The 17,851-nt window shown below is 38.5% G+C and overlaps 1 protein-coding gene and 1 pseudogene across 2 annotated transcripts; both read right to left on the bottom strand.

The window, feature by feature from the left end:
• Positions 1-1,886: 1,886 nt before the first annotated feature.
• Positions 1,887-5,349, bottom strand: LOC120461558 (serine/threonine-protein kinase pim-2). Of its 2 annotated transcripts, none has more exons than XM_089130875.1 (7): positions 5,064-5,349; positions 4,798-4,892; positions 4,587-4,637; positions 4,106-4,484; positions 3,511-3,687; positions 3,206-3,294; positions 1,887-2,049 (listed from the first exon to the last, which is right to left on the bottom strand). In XM_089130875.1, exons 1-7 carry the CDS (start codon positions 5,200-5,202, stop codon positions 1,897-1,899), a joined length of 1,083 nt encoding a protein of 360 aa, XP_088987001.1. In that variant the 5' UTR covers positions 5,203-5,349; the 3' UTR covers positions 1,887-1,896. The 2 variants fall into 2 exon arrangements, with proteins under 2 accessions (XP_088987001.1, XP_088987002.1); XM_089130876.1 differs by having other exon boundaries at positions 5,070-5,349.
• A 9,155-nt stretch (positions 5,350-14,504) lies between these two features.
• On the bottom strand, positions 14,505-15,639 carry LOC148981346 (uncharacterized; annotated as a pseudogene).
• Between the last annotated feature and the right edge of the window lie 2,212 nt (positions 15,640-17,851).

Raw genomic sequence — 17,851 nt, 5'->3', positions numbered from 1 at the left:
GTATCAAATTACATTCATAATGGCCTTAGTAGGCCTAAACTAGTCTGTCCCGGCTTTATGCAGTTATTAATGCAGTTATTAGAGAGAGAGAGAGAGAGAGAGACATTGAAATAATGAGACAGAAAAGCATGTGTGTCAATATTATTATTTATTTATTAACTTCGTTTTAATTAGTTCGTTCATTATTGTTTTCTATAATTGAGGACTATTAATTCATTTATATAGCCTATTCAGTTTAATTTTCTATTTAGCCTATTATAGATAGGACTAAACTTTATTTATTAAAATTAAACTGTATGCGTCAACTGATTGTGAAGTTAGACATCGAAAATTGCAGATCAAGCGCATGGGGCTGCATGTCTTCTCTTGTTATGAATTGTATCCTATTTTCCGTTAACTACGCGCAGTGACATGGAACTGTAATGCGGTTCAAACTTGCCTGAAACTACTTTAGCCGTGAAAATAATTGCACACCTTTAAAACGTTCTCAACCAATCAGAATCAAGCATTCAACAGCCCTGTAGTATAATTGATTTGAATATCCCCAACTGAGCAAGCCAAAGGCGACAGTGGCAAGGAACTGAAAAACTCCATCAGGTGACCCGATGGAGGAAAAAAAACCTTGGGAGAACCCAGGCTCAGTCGGGGGCCAGTTCTCCTCTGGCGTTTATGAACTAGAGGCCGAATTTACAGTAACTGTCACGTAAAAATTTATATGAATGTTTCTAAATAGACTTTAAACGCAAACCTGTGATAAATTGGTAGTAACAGCCTTGCTGATGACGTTCACATGCACATTAAGAATTGATTCAATAGTTCTGTGCGTTTGAATATATGCGCGCAGGTTTTTAAATTCCCTCATGCCTGAACAAACTACTTGTCTATAAATTTGATACAGATTTTCAAATCACTTCAGGGTAGGGACGCGAAACGAATTCACATCGCTTAATCTGTAGAGTGTGAAAGGGATCCTCCATAGAGAGAGGCTAGTTGGCACCTTAGCACTGCATTGTCATCGTGTCCAGGCTAAGGTCTTCGTCAGATCTGGATCCGGCAGGCTGCGGGAAAACCTCGGGATAAACAAAGACACTAAAATTAGCCAAAAACACTTCTTATGATGTAACGAGTACATCAAGATTTAATGTATTATCTTTAATCTATTATATGTCTTTAATGTATTATATGTATGCTAAGGCAAAGATACCTGTCTTGAAGAAAGCTTTAACAATATGTTGTTGGGTGTGAAAGCGCTGAAGTCATTAAAGGAATGGTTTGTTGATGTCATCCAGTTTCCCCTCCAAAGCAAACGCAAACTCCACCATCTGCCGGTCAATGTTTCTTCAGAAAAAGAACGGGAAACTATCATTATACTTGTTTGATATTCAGTATTGACTACACCCTGAGACTCTGAGGCACACACCTCAAGCACAGATCAAGGGTGTTAGCACCACAATCAATCCAGTGAAATCTTTACAAAAAAATTAGTTTAGAAGAGTACCAGTGCGTAATCCGGTCCAGAGGTCACATTCAGTCCCGTAGCAGCCGAAAGTTAAAAGCCTTCTGTTAAAAGATTAATGCTTATAGTTGACATGAAATGTCAAGCATGGACAGCAGGGAGAGTAATATTTGAGATATGGCAGTAAACTCACCCTCAGTTGTTACGTCCGCTCTGTGATCTGGTGCTGGACTGTGGTGGACTGGAGCTGAAGGGGTTTGAACCTGCGGATCTACAGGAGGAACGACTTCAAGACCACTGGATAGAGGTTCCTGAAGACCATGATCCTCAAGAGCACAGGCACTGTCCAGTAGAGAATTTCACGTTTCAAATAAATGAAACTTCCCGTCCTTGTCCTCTTTCTCATCGGCATCTCATTTTCCTCAAATGGTTGATGCTTTTCAGCCGCATCGACTCAATCTGGATACGACCTGGACAGAGAAACAGAGTACCTGTGCGTAATCCGGTCCAGGGGTCACATTCAGTCCCGTAGCAGCCATGTATGTCCATGTTTTGATCTTCTCCACTCCATTAAATTTGGGTTTTGACAGCAACTGTTTTGGGGAAAAAATAATTGGAGAAGAAAAATATACATTTCACCTTTCGCCATTATTCAAAGTAACAGAAATACACGTTTTCACTTTCTTGGATTATTTAACTGGCAGGTGGCATGCCAGTTTTCCAGGTATATATGGGATTGCATTAATCTTTCTGAAAATGATGTACAGAGCTCTAATAAACAGAAAACTTCTCTCGCTAGTGGCTGCAGTGGTCTGATCGTCCACTTTCTGACCCTGACCTCAGCTGCTGCTCCGACCTACTCCTCCTCTTCTGTCTCTCCTGACTATCGCTTCCCTTTCTAACAGGTTGATGATAAACATACATTACACATATAAGAGATTTGACCTTGACTTTTCCTGTTTCACAATAAACTAAGAACATATCAAACAAATAGACAAAAAAAGTGTCTTCCAAATATTAATATACAGGTGAAACTCGAAAAATTAGAACATTGTGCAAAAGTTCATTTATTTACGTAATTCAACTTAAAAGGTGAAACTAATATATTATAGAGACTCATAACATGCAAAGTGAGACATTTCAAGCCTTTATTTTTTTAATTTTATTTAGAATCTGAGATGCTTCCCTCAGGAAAGCGATAAAGAGTGCCCAAGTGGAGGACCACTAAAGCCTCTAGGTCTTTTGTTTCAAACGCAGTGATGAGTGTAAATACTTATTTGAAACAAAGCAAAGGCACCGTGAATGAATTTTAATTTTAATAGTAGCTAGACGAAGATTTATAAATGCCCGGGGTTTTGTGTGTTTTTTTTGTGTGTGTGTGTGTGTAATGTCTGTGATGTTTTGCTGTTTTGTGAGGTTGAAGCTACTTAAATTGCCCTGTAAAGGGACAAATAAAGATTTTTACTACTACTACTACTTATTTGTTATAATTGTGATGATTATGGATGAAACCCCAAATTCAGTAAGAATATTGTGAGAAGGTTTTCATAGCTGTACGTCATAATCATCACAATTATAACAAATAAAGGCTTGAAATATCACACTCTGCATGTTATGAGTCTCTCTATCATATGTTAGTTTGACCTTTTAAGTTGAATTACTGAAATAAATTAACTTTTGCATGATATTCTAATTTTTCAAGTTCCACCTGTAAATCCAAATTCATTTCTAGCTTATTAGGGTCATTACCTTAAACCAATTATGGGAAATGATTTCCTCCAAACCAATCCGCTCACTTGGGTTTTCCTGCAGGAGGCGTTGAATCAGGTCGCAGCAATCTGTGAAGAGACCTTAAACTTTACACCTGCTGTCTTTCTATTAAGATGTGAGATTAGACTACGCTATACTGTACGGTTAAAAAAAACTGGAACTGGTAACAGCCATATTTTATAAAGCTTTCTGGTTTTGGTGTTACTGTTACTTCTTTGTTTCATTTCTATTTTGGTGATTTGAAATTATAATTGATCATCTTTTTGTGATGGATGCCATTTTACCTTTTGACAAGTGACGCTCAGACCAGATGTCATCATTAATCATCAGATGTTCTTCGGGTTCTGGTAAGCCTCCACACACCATCTGGAATAAGAGCATTCCCAGAGACCACACAGTAGCTGGTTTAGCGTGGTACCTGTGGAATGCGTCGAACTCAGGTGGACAGTACGTTATGGTGCCTAGAAAGAGATTTGTCTGATGGTTAAGTTTGAAATCCCATAGCATGTTTTCTCCAGGTGACGATACACGGGGCAACTTATTGAGCAATGTTGCCGTTAACAGGAAACCAGGTGAGATACAGGGCCCATGACCGATCTAAAGTACCCAGGTAGAAATTTGTTGCCCATTCTCAATGAGAAAGCGCCCAAGGAACATCGTTCTGCAAATTTGCTCAAAAAAGTTGCCCCGTGTATCAACACCTTCTGTATCCATTAGAGTAAATAAATAATTAAGTTGTTTTTATTCACAATTTTGGAGTTTTAAAAGTGAGATCAATCCACGGCCAAACCAGGCGTGAGGCGACATATTTAGTGAGAACATATTCATCTAAATTTAAAAAATAAAAACTCTTTTTAAACCTTGATTCATAATACATACCACGGAAGTCGTCATAGGCGGACTCTTTCAGGAATCTCCCGCACCCGAAGTCAATCAGTTTGACCTCAAGTGTTTTTTTGTTGATCAGCAGGTTTTGTAACTTGATGTCGCCGTGGAAAACTCCTCGGTCACAGCACGTCTGAGCAGCCCTTGTTGCCTGCGCCATGATTGTCCGTGCCATTTCCTCCCTGAGGATGCGTTTGTGATCAACCCAAAAATGAAACACATCTTCGCAGTGTGGGAGACGCTCCAAGACCATGATATATTTGTCATGCTGGTCCTGCCAGTCCAGCAGTTCAATGATCTCTTTAACTTTGGGGCCCCTATTAACAGCGGTTAACATGCCGACCTCTAATGGGAGGATTGTAGGATGACCAGGCTGGAAGAAAGATCATTGTTGTTTAGAGGATTTTTAGAAGATTTTAGAATAAAATATGTTTGTTCAGTTTTGGAAAAATGTTGTTTTCATGATCAAACTTACAACTTTGACGAATTGCATGCTCCTGAACTTTTTGACAAATTTCACTGCCACCTGATCAACAAAACAAAACATTTAGCCCATTACAATTACATTTACAAACATGTAAACTGCACCACATAGCCTAGTGAACATAACATACAATAAAAGGACTTGAAATGGATAGTGAGACGAAAAAGAATTTGCTAAATTGATAAATGTAAGATTACTATACCTCAAGACCATCCTCCAAGCGCTTCCCTTCATAAACCTTGCCGAATCCTCCCACACCAAGCTTTTTACCGATTTTAAACCGGCTGAGAATGTCGCCTGTTAAAAGATTAATGGTTATATTTGACATGAAATGTCAAGCATGGACAGCAGTGAGAGTAATATTTGATATGGCAGTAAACCCAAGTGTACATTGTAAAAACACTTAAGTTTAATTTGAATATAATGTGGTGGTGTGTGGATGGATTTGTAATGGTCAATTTGACTTGCCCTCACTTGTCCGTGTAGTCGCGGCGTATCTGAATGTTGACGGTGTGAATCTGTAACGGAAGTCGCACACCTGAGCGAGGGGCTTTCTCTTCACTGCCATGATGGCAGTTGTCAGTGTACATTTGGCTAACTTCATCATATTTACTACAGAATAAACAACGAGAAGACTGGCGGACGGTATGTGTTTCACACGGCTGAACTAAATTAGCTGACAAACACAACACAAAGAACCATGACAACGCTCAACTTCTTTATGACGTCATTTTCGAATGCGCGTAGACTGAAGCTGAACTCTTGTCATTGCCTACATTGTTCACAGCGGGGAAAAGTATTGTTTTCGATTCTTATGTTTCTACATAAAACATCTCACCTTGTCCTTTCACTTCATAATAAAAAATAATATTTCTAGTATCATTTTATAACAATATTTTATATTTAAAGTCAGAATAATTGAGGGTTTGACAGGATTAATAAGAGAACATTCAAAAATGTGTTAAGATAATTTGGTGACATATCAGGACAAGTGAAAAATTTATTTAAATCCTAAAATATAAATGGACCACTTGCACTGAACTTCGCGACGGACTTCCGTTTGGAAACATATCACTTATCTTTACGTTCAATGAGTTGAACAAACGCCACCTAAAATGAGTGTCTGTAATAAAATTTTATATTTTGGAATTTTTTATTGACAGAAGAAGGGATATTCTGATGTTTACCGTGTGCATAATTGTCAAAACTCATCGGAACATGAAGTTCAAATCCAAAACAAGCCAATACGAGAAAGCTGCGACTGTTCAAATACGGCATTATTTCACCACAGAGTTTCAGTGTTCGTCTACAGCTAAAGTCTACAGCATCGGACTCTGTTTATCCTTTTCAAACACACAATTTTCAGGCCAGTGTTTATTTTGTTTTGTGTACTTATTTTTTTTATTGAAAAATATAATTTTGTTAGAAAACGTCGAGTTTTCTGAGAAATGTTTTCGATAATAACGGATGACAGAAATTGGCGGCGGAGGATTCTTGAATTTACGTGTTTCTGGACATGGTTAGTTATTAACTAACTGTTGACTTTAGTTATTATTAACTGACTGTTATATGTTCTCGTATTAAATATTTTCAATTAGTTTTTTTTTTTTGACAGTATGTATTTTTAGACATGAGGGGGGAACTCGTTCATCAGTCTGAGGATAACTTAGGTAAGTTAACTTAAAACAACTAGGCTAAACTAATAAACGGTCATAAAATTAATGAACTGACTTTTTTCCGAACAAAAATGGCATCTGTCCCTTTATAATATTAACCCCTAACACTCAAGGGATTTTTAATTATTTTTTAAGTGACATGCTTAAAATTAAAGCAGCTCTCGTTGTGCGTTTCTATTACAGATAAAGAAGTGGTCATGTAGTAAAGTGATAGTAAGTGAAGGCACACAGCTATCCATAAAATAGAGCCTTAACCTTTGTTAGTTAAACAAAATAGAATGGTCTTTTCTGTTTTTTTTTTTTCAGTGTGAGTGATTTTCATCTGATTTTTGTAAGTGATCGATCTAGAAGTATCATACAGTTCTGATTTGCCATGTTCTTAACATACTGTTTTAGTTAAAAAAAGATAAATTGAGTGCACATTAATTCACAAAGGCATTTGCAATATATTTGACTCCTTTTCATGAGCTACACCCCAAAGGCTCTTTTCAGAGCCCAGGCCCATTTTACACAGCTTTGTACAGTAAGTATGTGTTTTAATTAACCTCAAAGACAACTGAAACACTATTTTTAATTAATCTAGTTAAAAGTTATTTTGCACATGATTTCCAGTACACGAGAGTAGATTTTAAAACTTCAAGCAGATTTGTACTCGGCTTGGCTTTCGCCAAGATTAGCACAAACTAAGACGTAGCTTTACAGTAAACTATGCTTCTCCATCCATTTCCGCTTCTTTCCATAAGGTGGTGTGACTCCTCTTCTGTCCGGCATTACGGCTGCAGTGTACCTGGCACGTCAGCACACACGACGGCTGAAACTACAGTGTGGTCACCCCAGTGGACCAGCACCACAAACGTCTGGATTGAGCCGAGTAGGGGACATCTCTAGGGTCTTCACATATTGATACACAGGTAAGTAATAACTTTTCCCCTGTTTGCTTGTCTTGATTATTGGCATCCTAAGATCCTTAAAAATGTGACCTTTACCTGTCTCTGCCTTTACTGTACTATTAATTTTGCATCAGGAAAGCCTATACTTTATAGTGGCGTGAGTGGACCGGTTGCAAGGGAATGGTTTACAGGTAGGCCAGGGCAGTAATGTAGTGGAAATATTTATCTTTGACCTAGATAAGGCTACAGGAAAACTCCATTGTCAACATCAGGTTAATGCTGAGTGCTGTAACGTTGCAAATTTTATGTTTATGTTGGTATAGATATTTAATATAGATACAAACTAGAAATTATCTATTTATAAAACATATAAAAACTAATAGATTTTTAGTCATCTACAAGAACAACTAAAACTAAATAGTAACGATTTACAGGCCAGAGGTTCTATTTATAACATGTTTGCATTATTGAGCGATGTAGCCAATCACCAACATGACATCATGACTTTTGCGTAAACATACACGGCACTTTCGAGTCAAGGGGCGTGTTATCTCTACGCATTTTGAGCTATCCGCGTGTATGTCTACGCCATTAACGTCCGCGTCATTCCGCGTGTCTGTACACGCCGTCAAATATCTTATAACGTTAAGTCAACGGGGTTCATAAACACACTGAAAAGCGATTATGCGTCTTGATAGCACGCCAAAAATGGAAATACGAATTGACGTGTCATACATACGCTACTTCATGAGATCAGTCTGCAATCACAGACATGTTGATTTCTTGAACGCAATGGCCAATCAGAAGCATTTAAGATATACTTCCCTCACTGCTCATAACAGACTTTTTTATTCAGTGCTGAATTCTGTATGCTGGCAAATCCTCTAATTATAGCAAACAAAGTGTAGATATTATGAAAGATTCATTGTTCAGTCAGCTTCATTGATAATAACAGAGATGTGTGAGATCGCGATGAACTGTCAGCTTTTTTCGAATTATTAAAGGGATAGTTCACTTTGAAATTAATTTTTGATATGTTTTAGCTTAACTCAAGGGCATTCAAGATGTTGGTGTCTTTGTTTCCACAGTATTTTCAATTTTTATATTTTTAGGTCAAACCATTGTTGTCTGTCAGTCATATAATGCAGGTCTATGGTCACCACCTCAAAGAGCAGCACAGAGAAGTCCAAATTAAATATGATTTAATGACTCATAAATGTAAGTACACACTGATGGCCTAAGACACGAAACGAGCGGTTTGTGTGAGAAAACGAACAGTATTTATATCGTTTTTAACTCGTGTAATCACAGTCGCATCCAAGTGATCTGAATCAGTTGTGCAATGTCCAACTGAACCGAACTGAATCAGTTCAATGTTACGCCGGAAGTGATCGCTTGCGTGTGACGTCACTCAATATTTACACGGAGATTTCGGAAGTTTTACATTTTAATAAACATATCTAGATATACCGAAATCGTCTTCCATTGCGGTTTCCCGTATATCTAAATATGTTTAGTGAAAGGTAAAACTTCCGAAATCTCTGTATAAACAAAGAGTGACGTTTGCGCGCGAGTGATCACTTCCAGCGCATGCGCAGACCGAAGCGCCCGTGCCGTCAGATCATTTTGACATGGCTATGATTACAAGCGGTAAAAACAATATAAATACTGTTCGTTTTCTCACACAAACCGCTCGTTTCGTGTCTTAGGCCATCAATATGTACTTACATTTACGAGTCATTAAAGGGCACCTATTATGGAAAATTAACTTTTACATGGTGTTTGAACATAAATGTGTGTTGGCAGTGTGTGAGCAAAACCATCCTAGAATGATAAAAATCCACCCAGTGTTTTTTTTACAATCTCAATAAATCATATGCACTGTCTCAGAACGAGCTGTTCTGAGATCCAGCTCTTTGTGACGTAGAAAGTGAGAAAGGGGTTTGATTGACAGTGTGGTTTTGGCCTAGACCCCGCCCTCAGTGATCTGTACAGCATCCTCGCCGGTAATGTCTCTTAACATAAGTGTTCTGTCGTGGACTCGTGAGTTAATCCTGTTGTTGTAGTTTAAAAGTTAATCCTCAAGTGTGGATCGTCATCTACTGTTTGCGATCCACCGTCACATCCAGTAACAGTAAGTGTGTTTTATGATTTTTGAGCAAATTGTCTTTTCAGTCAATGTCAGCCAATTCAACAACAAATGCGTCTAAAGTTGTTGTCGTCGTAGGATGTCTGTGTAGGCTATATAATTTAAACCTTGTTTGTATAGTGTGTAACCACACTTTTATATATATTTAAAGATATTGTATTAAAAACTGCATACATGTTCTTGTTCTTTAAGTTAGCCATCTCCTCACATTTGCCACAGAAGCACCTGTATGACAAGTAAACATGACGCCACAGGTCCCTCGCATAAATGTAATATCGCTTGTACGTAGCAAACTTTATCACAGTAGCGCTATGTGTATGTAGTTTCAAAAAAACTGCGCCAGCATTAGTGTTTTTGTGTGTCTGTGTGTGTGTGTTCCACATGCCCATCATTTCAAAGGGGACGCGATTACAACGCTAAGTACATAAATGTATCAAATAACCATACCGAGACGTACTGGTCCATTCTCATTTGTGTTTATTTTTCCGTTCGTCATCTGGGTCTGATCAGAGATTATTTATATATTCCGATTCAAACGTACGCTGAATGACATTTAAAACAGCGGTTTCTTTCTCTCAGTCTCTCAGTACCGACTGCCATTGGTATCAAGTTACGCCCTCATCCAAAGGCAGGGCGGGGATATGCAGCTCATTAGCATTTAAAGCCGTATACCTCCGAAACAGCTCATTTTTAAGCTGGCCCCAAAATGACATTTTCAAATGGTTATAATAAATTAACTGTGGGGTATTTTGAGCTGAAACTTCACAAATACATTCTAGGGACACCAGAGACCAATATTACATCTTGTAAAAAGGGGCATAATAGGTGCCCTTTAAATCATGTTTAATTTTGACTTCTCTGTGCATGCTCTTAGAAGGTGAACCAAGGGTGGACCCCCCCCCCCCCCAAACCTCCATTGTATGACTGATAGACAACAACGGTTTGACCTAAAAATGTCAAAATTGAAAATACTGTGGAAACAAAGACACCTACATCTTGGATGCCCGTGAGGTAAGCTAAAACATATCAAAAATTAATTTTAAAGTGAACTATCCCTTTAAAGATGAACTGAACTGAAATTTGAGAAAAGGTGATAAAACAGATGTATTTTATTTATTCTCATTGGTACAATTTTTAAAATGGCAGAATTTGTTAAAAGGGATAAAATGGTAGAGAATATGAGGACATAACCCATAACTGGCTGACGTGCGTACAGAAAGTTCCTTTCAAAGTATCAACAAGGACGTATTTGCGTCCTTATCAGCCTGCTCAATTCACCTGCTCAATTTAGTATCTCATGAGAGCTCTCGCGCTGGTATCGTTGTCAGTTGACAAGAACATCACAGTTAGGTCACCAGCGCTGGGCGATATATCGATATATTTCAAATTTGCGCTATGATCCTTGCTCCAAGCAAGTTGCTGACTGCTTTTGTAGAAATATGTAGCAGCTATATCGTGCATTCAGTCAGTTGCAGTCCTGACATCTCCGTCTCAACAGCATATTAGTGTACAACGCGACAAATACTCGCAATATTAACGCAGAGGAACGGCTATCTGTTCAGCGAGTTCACAAAAGTTAATTTGCATGTGCTTTAAAGCCTTGCCGGTTAAACATGTCATTCACTGCTGATGCGCTGTTCTGAGCGCGAACACCCGACGCACACATGTACTAAAAGCTTGTCTAACAGCGCCTGGTTGCTGGAATATGTTATCTGTCGAGTATTATTTCGCTAATACTCTCAAATACACACAAGGTTTACATGAGAACATTTGGTTATGTCTAAACTCAAAGCAAACCGAGAAAATTGAGAGAAATCTGCTTGTTAAATGCTCCGTGTATTGAGAATGAGGAGTTGACGTCATTCTACAGAGCCCCTCCTCTCTCCACCATGTTGGTAGGATTCCCACGGCAAAACAGTAATTACGTGTGTTTTTAGCTTGGTAGTAGAGGAGTTTCTCTCAATTCCGCACTGTTTTACCATGCCTGGAAGTAACTGCTGCGTTAAAAACTCCTCCAGTAACTCACACGATACATATGGAAAATATAGGAACATTGGAATACAGTTTTTTAGATTACCGAAATGGACACAGCATCAGAGACCCCATTTACACCTGGTATTAAAATGCGATCTGTATCCAGATAAGTTATCCGGATAATAAAAAACGCATGTTAATGCAAGGTGTAAATGCGTTGTGATCGGATCGCGATCAGATCTGCCTGACCACATCTGGAGGTAGTCTGGCTCGCATTGTGTCCGGATCTTTACTAGGTGTAAACGCAATCTGGTTGTTGAAACCACATATGTATATTTTACTCCTCCCAAAAAGGCAAAAAATAAACGAGTGAGCTTGTTATATAGGCTATATATCATGTTATAGTCAGATATGACGGCGCTACTGCGACACGCATCACCGCAGATGAGCAGCTGAGCGTCAATTCATCAAGCCAACGTGCAAACATCGCAAATAAAAGTGAAAGTAAGTCACAGACGCTTAACACACAATCATCTTCAAGTAAAGACACGAAATTATCTTACCAGCGCTGTTGCCACTCTCTCTTATTGATGTCTTTGATTTGGAAATTAGCTGATGATCAACGAAATGCAGCTCAAATCTGTTGCTTTTGGTGGCGTGCAATCCATTAAATCTGCATATAACGCGGGAGTTTAAGATCGGATTTATATCCGTTTTGCAAAAACACATTTATGTGGCCAGGTGTAAATGGAATCGGTACTTCATAAACAATATTTATATTTAATATTTATATTTAAACAATATGAATGTAAGCCAGAGGAGAACTGGCCCCCGACTGAGCCTGGGTTCTCCCAAGGTTTTTTCTCCATCCAATCTGATGAAGTTTGGTTCCTTGCCACTGTCGCCTTGCTTTTGGCTTGCTCAGTTGGGATTATTTAGTGTTTAGCAATGTTTTTGATCCTGTGTTGTGCTACTTTCATGTTATCAGTGTGAAGCTGCTTTGATACAATCTGTATTGTAAAAAGCGCTATATAAATAAATTTGACTTGACTTGACTTATTATCCAGATAACTTATCTGGATACAGATCGCATTTTAATACCAGGTGTAAATGGGGTCAGAGAGTCTCTGACCTGACAGACTCGGAGACGCACCGGCAGTGTTGTAGTCGAGACAACCTCACTCGAGTCCGAGTCGACACCAAGACCAGAGAGAGTCGAGTCCGAGACTAGAGACGGTCGAGTCCGAGTCGAGACTGAGACCAGTGAGGGTTGATTACCTAATTTACTTTTATTTACTCAGAGAAATCCTTTTTTTTGTTTTTTACTGAATTTACTTAGAGTTTAAAAAATATGATCAGTTTAGGGTAAAAAGGCCACATAGTAGGTGGTGTTAAAAGTAATTTTATTACAATTTGTCATGCGCAGTTGCGCACTAGAAAATCACCAATCACTGGGCGTGTCAATCAATTTAAAAAAATATTTTATTAACATACATTAATAATCATGAAAAATATTTTGAATTGAACTCGAGTGGACTCGGTCCAAGTCCAAGTCCTAAAAAAAAATGTTCAAGTACGAGTCAATTCCGAGTCCAAGTGGACACGAGTCAATGACAAGACCAAGACCATTAAAATATGGTCTCGAGACCGAGTCCGAGTCTCGAGTACTACAACACTGCGCGCCGGATTGCATGGTTGGCTGATGCCTTTAGTATACGATTTTCACTGTTTGCTGTGCCTTAACGAACATACGCAAAAGTGTTGTTTGAGTGCCTAGTACATTACTTTTTTTATTTTTTTGAAATAAATGTTTGAAACAACTTGATGTTGCTTAACAATATTTATTGAGAACTGATATATATGTATATTTGGACAATATAAGTTTCATGGACAACATAAGTAATAATAATAAAATAATAATACTGTTATTAGTGGAAAAGAACAAATATATTGATGCTGCTTCTCCAAATACAGCTGCTTTGCGCTTTGTGTGAGTTTGTTCCTGTAAGGTCCCTTTTCTTTCGCCTTATCTTTTTGCATTGCTTTACTCTCTTCCTTTTTTCTCGTATTCTTAGACCCGTCTCTGTCCTGCCAAAATAATAAATGCGCGAAAATTAAAGAGCTCTGGAGCCAGTTGCACCAACAGGGCTTACGCCTGGTCTTAAGGTAAGTAGGTCTTAACTCAACATTCTAAGTCCGACCTAATAGTTACGGCCGTTGCACCATCCAGACTTAAGTCCTCTTCTCGCTAAGACCGGGCGTAAATCTTACGGGATTTTGGGCTGCATTGATGGGACAATTTGCCATTAGGCTTATTTACAGAATTACAAAAGACCGCCCATCCTCTTCAGAAATAGGTGAAGATGATCTATTTAGGCCTATCTGTGTTTGGAGCAACGTTATTTCTAATGATATTTTTTGCTTTTCAGTTCCAGCTTTTCCTGCTTGGTCTGTAACTTTTTTGTTTCAGCCTCCACTCTAACAATTTCTTTTTCAAGGAGTGTCTGCTGCAGACTTTCCAGCCTCCTCATCCGTTTCCCTGGCGGTGCACCACTGCTGCCTTCATACGAACTTTGAGGAGTGACTGGCGGCTCTATCGAGTCTGAAAACACAGATAATCTGTCATAGGGATACTGTTATCTGACAACTACTAAAACTGTTAGGCTACTCTAATATCTAGGCTACACACCTCCACAATTAACACTCTCGCTTGAGTGGTCGTCATCCATCTCTGGAGAGACGGCAGTTTCTATGTTGATACCGCACTTTCCACACCGATCAAACCATTGAAAGCCGGGGAATCCTCTCCAAAGATATCAACAATTATGTCACTGTACACAGATGTTTTTGGGGGTGGACCCCCGCCGGTCGGGTGGTGTTTTTTTGAAGAAAAATCTTTTTTTGCCTTGCTGAGGAGGTCTTTCCACTTTTTTCTGACATCGCTCACTGTCCGAAAGCAGCCGGAGTCAGAGCAATCGTTAATCGCTTCCGTTATATCGCTTCCGTAATTGCTTGGCAGTCAGTGTGTGTCTGTGCTGGCTGTACAGCTCTATTAGTTTTCGTATCTCTATGTCAGTGAAATTTCCTTTCCTTTTTCTTTGATCCTCCATTGATACGGCTTCAAATACGGCCTAGGCTTAAGTTTGGTCGGTGCAACCGACGTTAGGTCAACTCTAAAGACTGGTCTTAACTAAGACCTACTTAGCAGTTAGGACCAGGCTTAGTAAAGCCCTGTTGGTGCAACTGGCCCCTGATGAACTCTCATTGTCCCAGGTACTGTATTCAGATCTGGAAGTACTAACTCAGCACTTTTTTGACATCTTCCTCCGTTATCTTAAAGAGCCTTACAGATGAATTCAGATTTAGCTGCTCAAAAAGAGTATTAGCATCTGGTATGCTTGTACCAAAGGGCACAATTCTGTCAGCCAGGTTTTTCAAGGCACCACCCACTCCATCAGGAGCACGTACCCTTTCCATGGGACGCCTCTGTGAAATTCCATGTTACATGATTAAATCCTCGCATAACTGTCGGAGCTAGATAAAAGTTTGTTTTGTTCCGGCACTGAGATGTGGGCCCATCTGAAATGAAGTGGATGTACCTCTCGTAAGCTCCTCAGTACCGGGTCAAGGTGAGCCCATGTTGAATGAATGAAAAGTTTTTATTTCGAACATGTAGAAAATAAACAAACAAACAATACATAAAACAACACATTTTTAACTTATACATGTCCGAAAAGGAGTAGGAAGAAGCATAAGCTTATTCAATCCTACCCCATGTTGCTATGGCATTGTGCTGAAGACAGGCTGAAAGCGATGGAAAGGACTGCACTTTCTCCCCCACTGAGATAAATAACTCCAGTATAGAGGGTTACCTGCTGGTTGCCACCTCCAAAGTGAGTTTCTTTTATTTCTCTGGTATATTTGCAAGCGTAGTTCTCACTGTAGTCAATATGAACTACTACTTCATTCTGGCTAAGGGACTCTCTCAATTTTCTCATTCTTTCATACTGAAGCTTGATATTGTAGATGTGTCTTGAGAAGTTAGAGAGGTGGTCCTGTGTCAGTTCTACAAGTTTTTCGAAGGAGGTATTTCTCTTCTCAAGAAAAACATTCCTCACATCCTTCTCTTCAGTGGACCCATATGCACCTCTTCTTGGTACAAATTTTGTAACCCACTCCTCCCATATTATGATGTTTCCTTTCAGTGAAGGATCCAGTGTTGTGGGAATTTTCTTATCCTTGCAATTGCTGCATGTCCTGTACATGCAGGACATGTCATTGTCACTACACACACTTGCCTGTCATTGTCACACAATGTCATTTGGAGAGGATGTGGCTATTAATCCTGACGACATGTGTTCTGTCTTGTGAAAAAATATCTGGATTAAATTATGTCCCGTTTCGGAGATGCATTACCACATAACCTACCAATAACATGTTTGACTGGCTGGTATAAAAACTTTAAAGGCCTTTTTCTCCGTTTCTTTGTTTGCGTAGTTACTGCACTTTGCCTTTGTAGGGCAGTATAGTAGTGGCTAAAAGGCTGTGTGTGTGTGTGTGTGTGTGTGTGTGTTGGCATAAGTGGTTTATGAGACCAATTTTCAGGTTTACATACCAGCATTACAAGACCAATTGGTTTATGAGACCACTTTTAGTGGTCTCGTAATTCTGAAATTTTTTATTGTAATAATTATTGACTTCTAATATTAATTAAAAAAAATAATGCTTGTGTCTTTTCTTTATTATTACTTTTGTTAAGTAATGTTTCTATTTCAGTGTTATGACACTCCCTACCTTTTTTATAACCTTTACAAACACTGTCCTCTTAAACCATGATGTGTCTGTGTATAATCGGAACAGTGCCCCTGTAGGTGGGATTTAGTATTGCAAGGTACACACATTGGCGCCAAATTACACACATATTCGCGCCAAATTAACGCAGTTTACGTCAAAGAAGATTTGCAGCGCTTCAGTGAACACCACAGCTGCTGGATCTACGGTGAAATAGTAAGTAAGATAATATATTTTGTTTATTTTTTTCATAAATATGAAATCCGCGATTCCTCAGAGTTAGTTTCAGTTGTCAAAATGATTTGTAGTTGTCAAAATGATTTGTAATTTAATCACTTAAACTGTGGTAATGGCGCGTGAGAGGAGCACTGCTTGTAGAATCAGCTATGAGACGCAAACATGATTTAGATCGCAGCGAATGTGGTAATCATTCAAGAAAATACTATTTAAATTATATCGTTGTGAAATAAAGTGGCCTTGGGCTGAGCACACTGCTAAAAAGTAATTTCGTCTTATAAGAAAATATTTCTGCGATATATATCTTCACTTGGTAGTTTATCAAAGTTCAAATAATACGTTATAGTAAATCGACATCGGAAGAAGCACAATCTAAGTTATTCAAGTGTCGCTGTCTGTGCGGTCGCGGTGGTGTGAGCGGGAGAGATGGCAGGTTTAGCCGGCTGAGGTGCACGAGAACACGGGGAGCCACGGCCTTGAGGCTGGAGCCGTTTTGTCACCCAAACCACTGCTGCGAATTTCACGGACGAAAAAAACATTAAAAGCATTATTAGACGGTTTACAAGGCTGCGTTATATGTTAAACACATTTAAACATTATAATAAAGCTTAATGCTATTGTGAATTAATAAACCCTATGTTTTAAATAATATGATATGCAGCATAGATTTCTGTATACAGTAGGCCTATGCAATTTAATTATTTACATGCGTGTTTTTATTATTATAATTTATTTTTGTATTTATATATAATACTGATATTAAACTGTTTATCTGTAAAGATTGACTTGACATATTTTGTAGTGATTCGGAGTCATCGGATCAGAGGGCCAAATCCTCTAAAAGATGCAGAGAGCAGTATAAAAATGGGAAAAGACAAAGACATAATAACCGGGAGATATAAAAATCCTGTCAAAGGTAAGTTTCTTTTTTTTCCCATAAACCTTAGCCTATCTCTTAATTAGTTAGGCCTAGTTAACATCTATTATACTAGATAAACAATGTTCAACCAAATACAGTCTGTAATTTGTGCAGTGTAACATCATGCATGGTAAAATCTAGTAATGGAGTATATTACATTTCAAAATTGACCAAAGTGTTAGAACTAACCACAAAGAAGATTGTACTCTCACTAGATGATCTGAGCTGTACCCGAACATGTTTGACCCCCAAAGCCCGGTTTGTTTGACTAGGGGGTAGGGATGTCAATTTTCACAAATTCCAATGATCGATCGTCGTTGAAATTAACGATCAATTAATTGTTTAATCGTTAGCATTAATGGCAAACAGCATTACAGGGGTCTGCAAATGCTGCTCAAAAAGCTATGTTCCTCACCAAATTAATAAGAATTTTTCTTAAATCTAAATAAAGGGTTAGTAGGATTGTAAAATGTTTTGATCTGATTGATAAATTAATTATTTGGTAACACTTTATTTGAAGGGGTGTTTATAAGACTGATATGACACTATCATAAACATGACATAACACCTGTCATAAACATGAAGGAGCCTTTATGAATGTTTATGACTGTTGTCATTAA

The sequence above is a fragment of the Pimephales promelas genome, chromosome 5, assembly GCF_988280905.1.
Source record: "Pimephales promelas chromosome 5, fPimPro1.hap1.1, whole genome shotgun sequence".
Classification (NCBI taxonomy): domain Eukaryota; kingdom Metazoa; phylum Chordata; class Actinopteri; order Cypriniformes; family Leuciscidae; genus Pimephales; species Pimephales promelas.
Note: the sequence above shows the minus strand (reverse complement) of the source record. Positions and strands in the feature narration are given on the sequence as shown.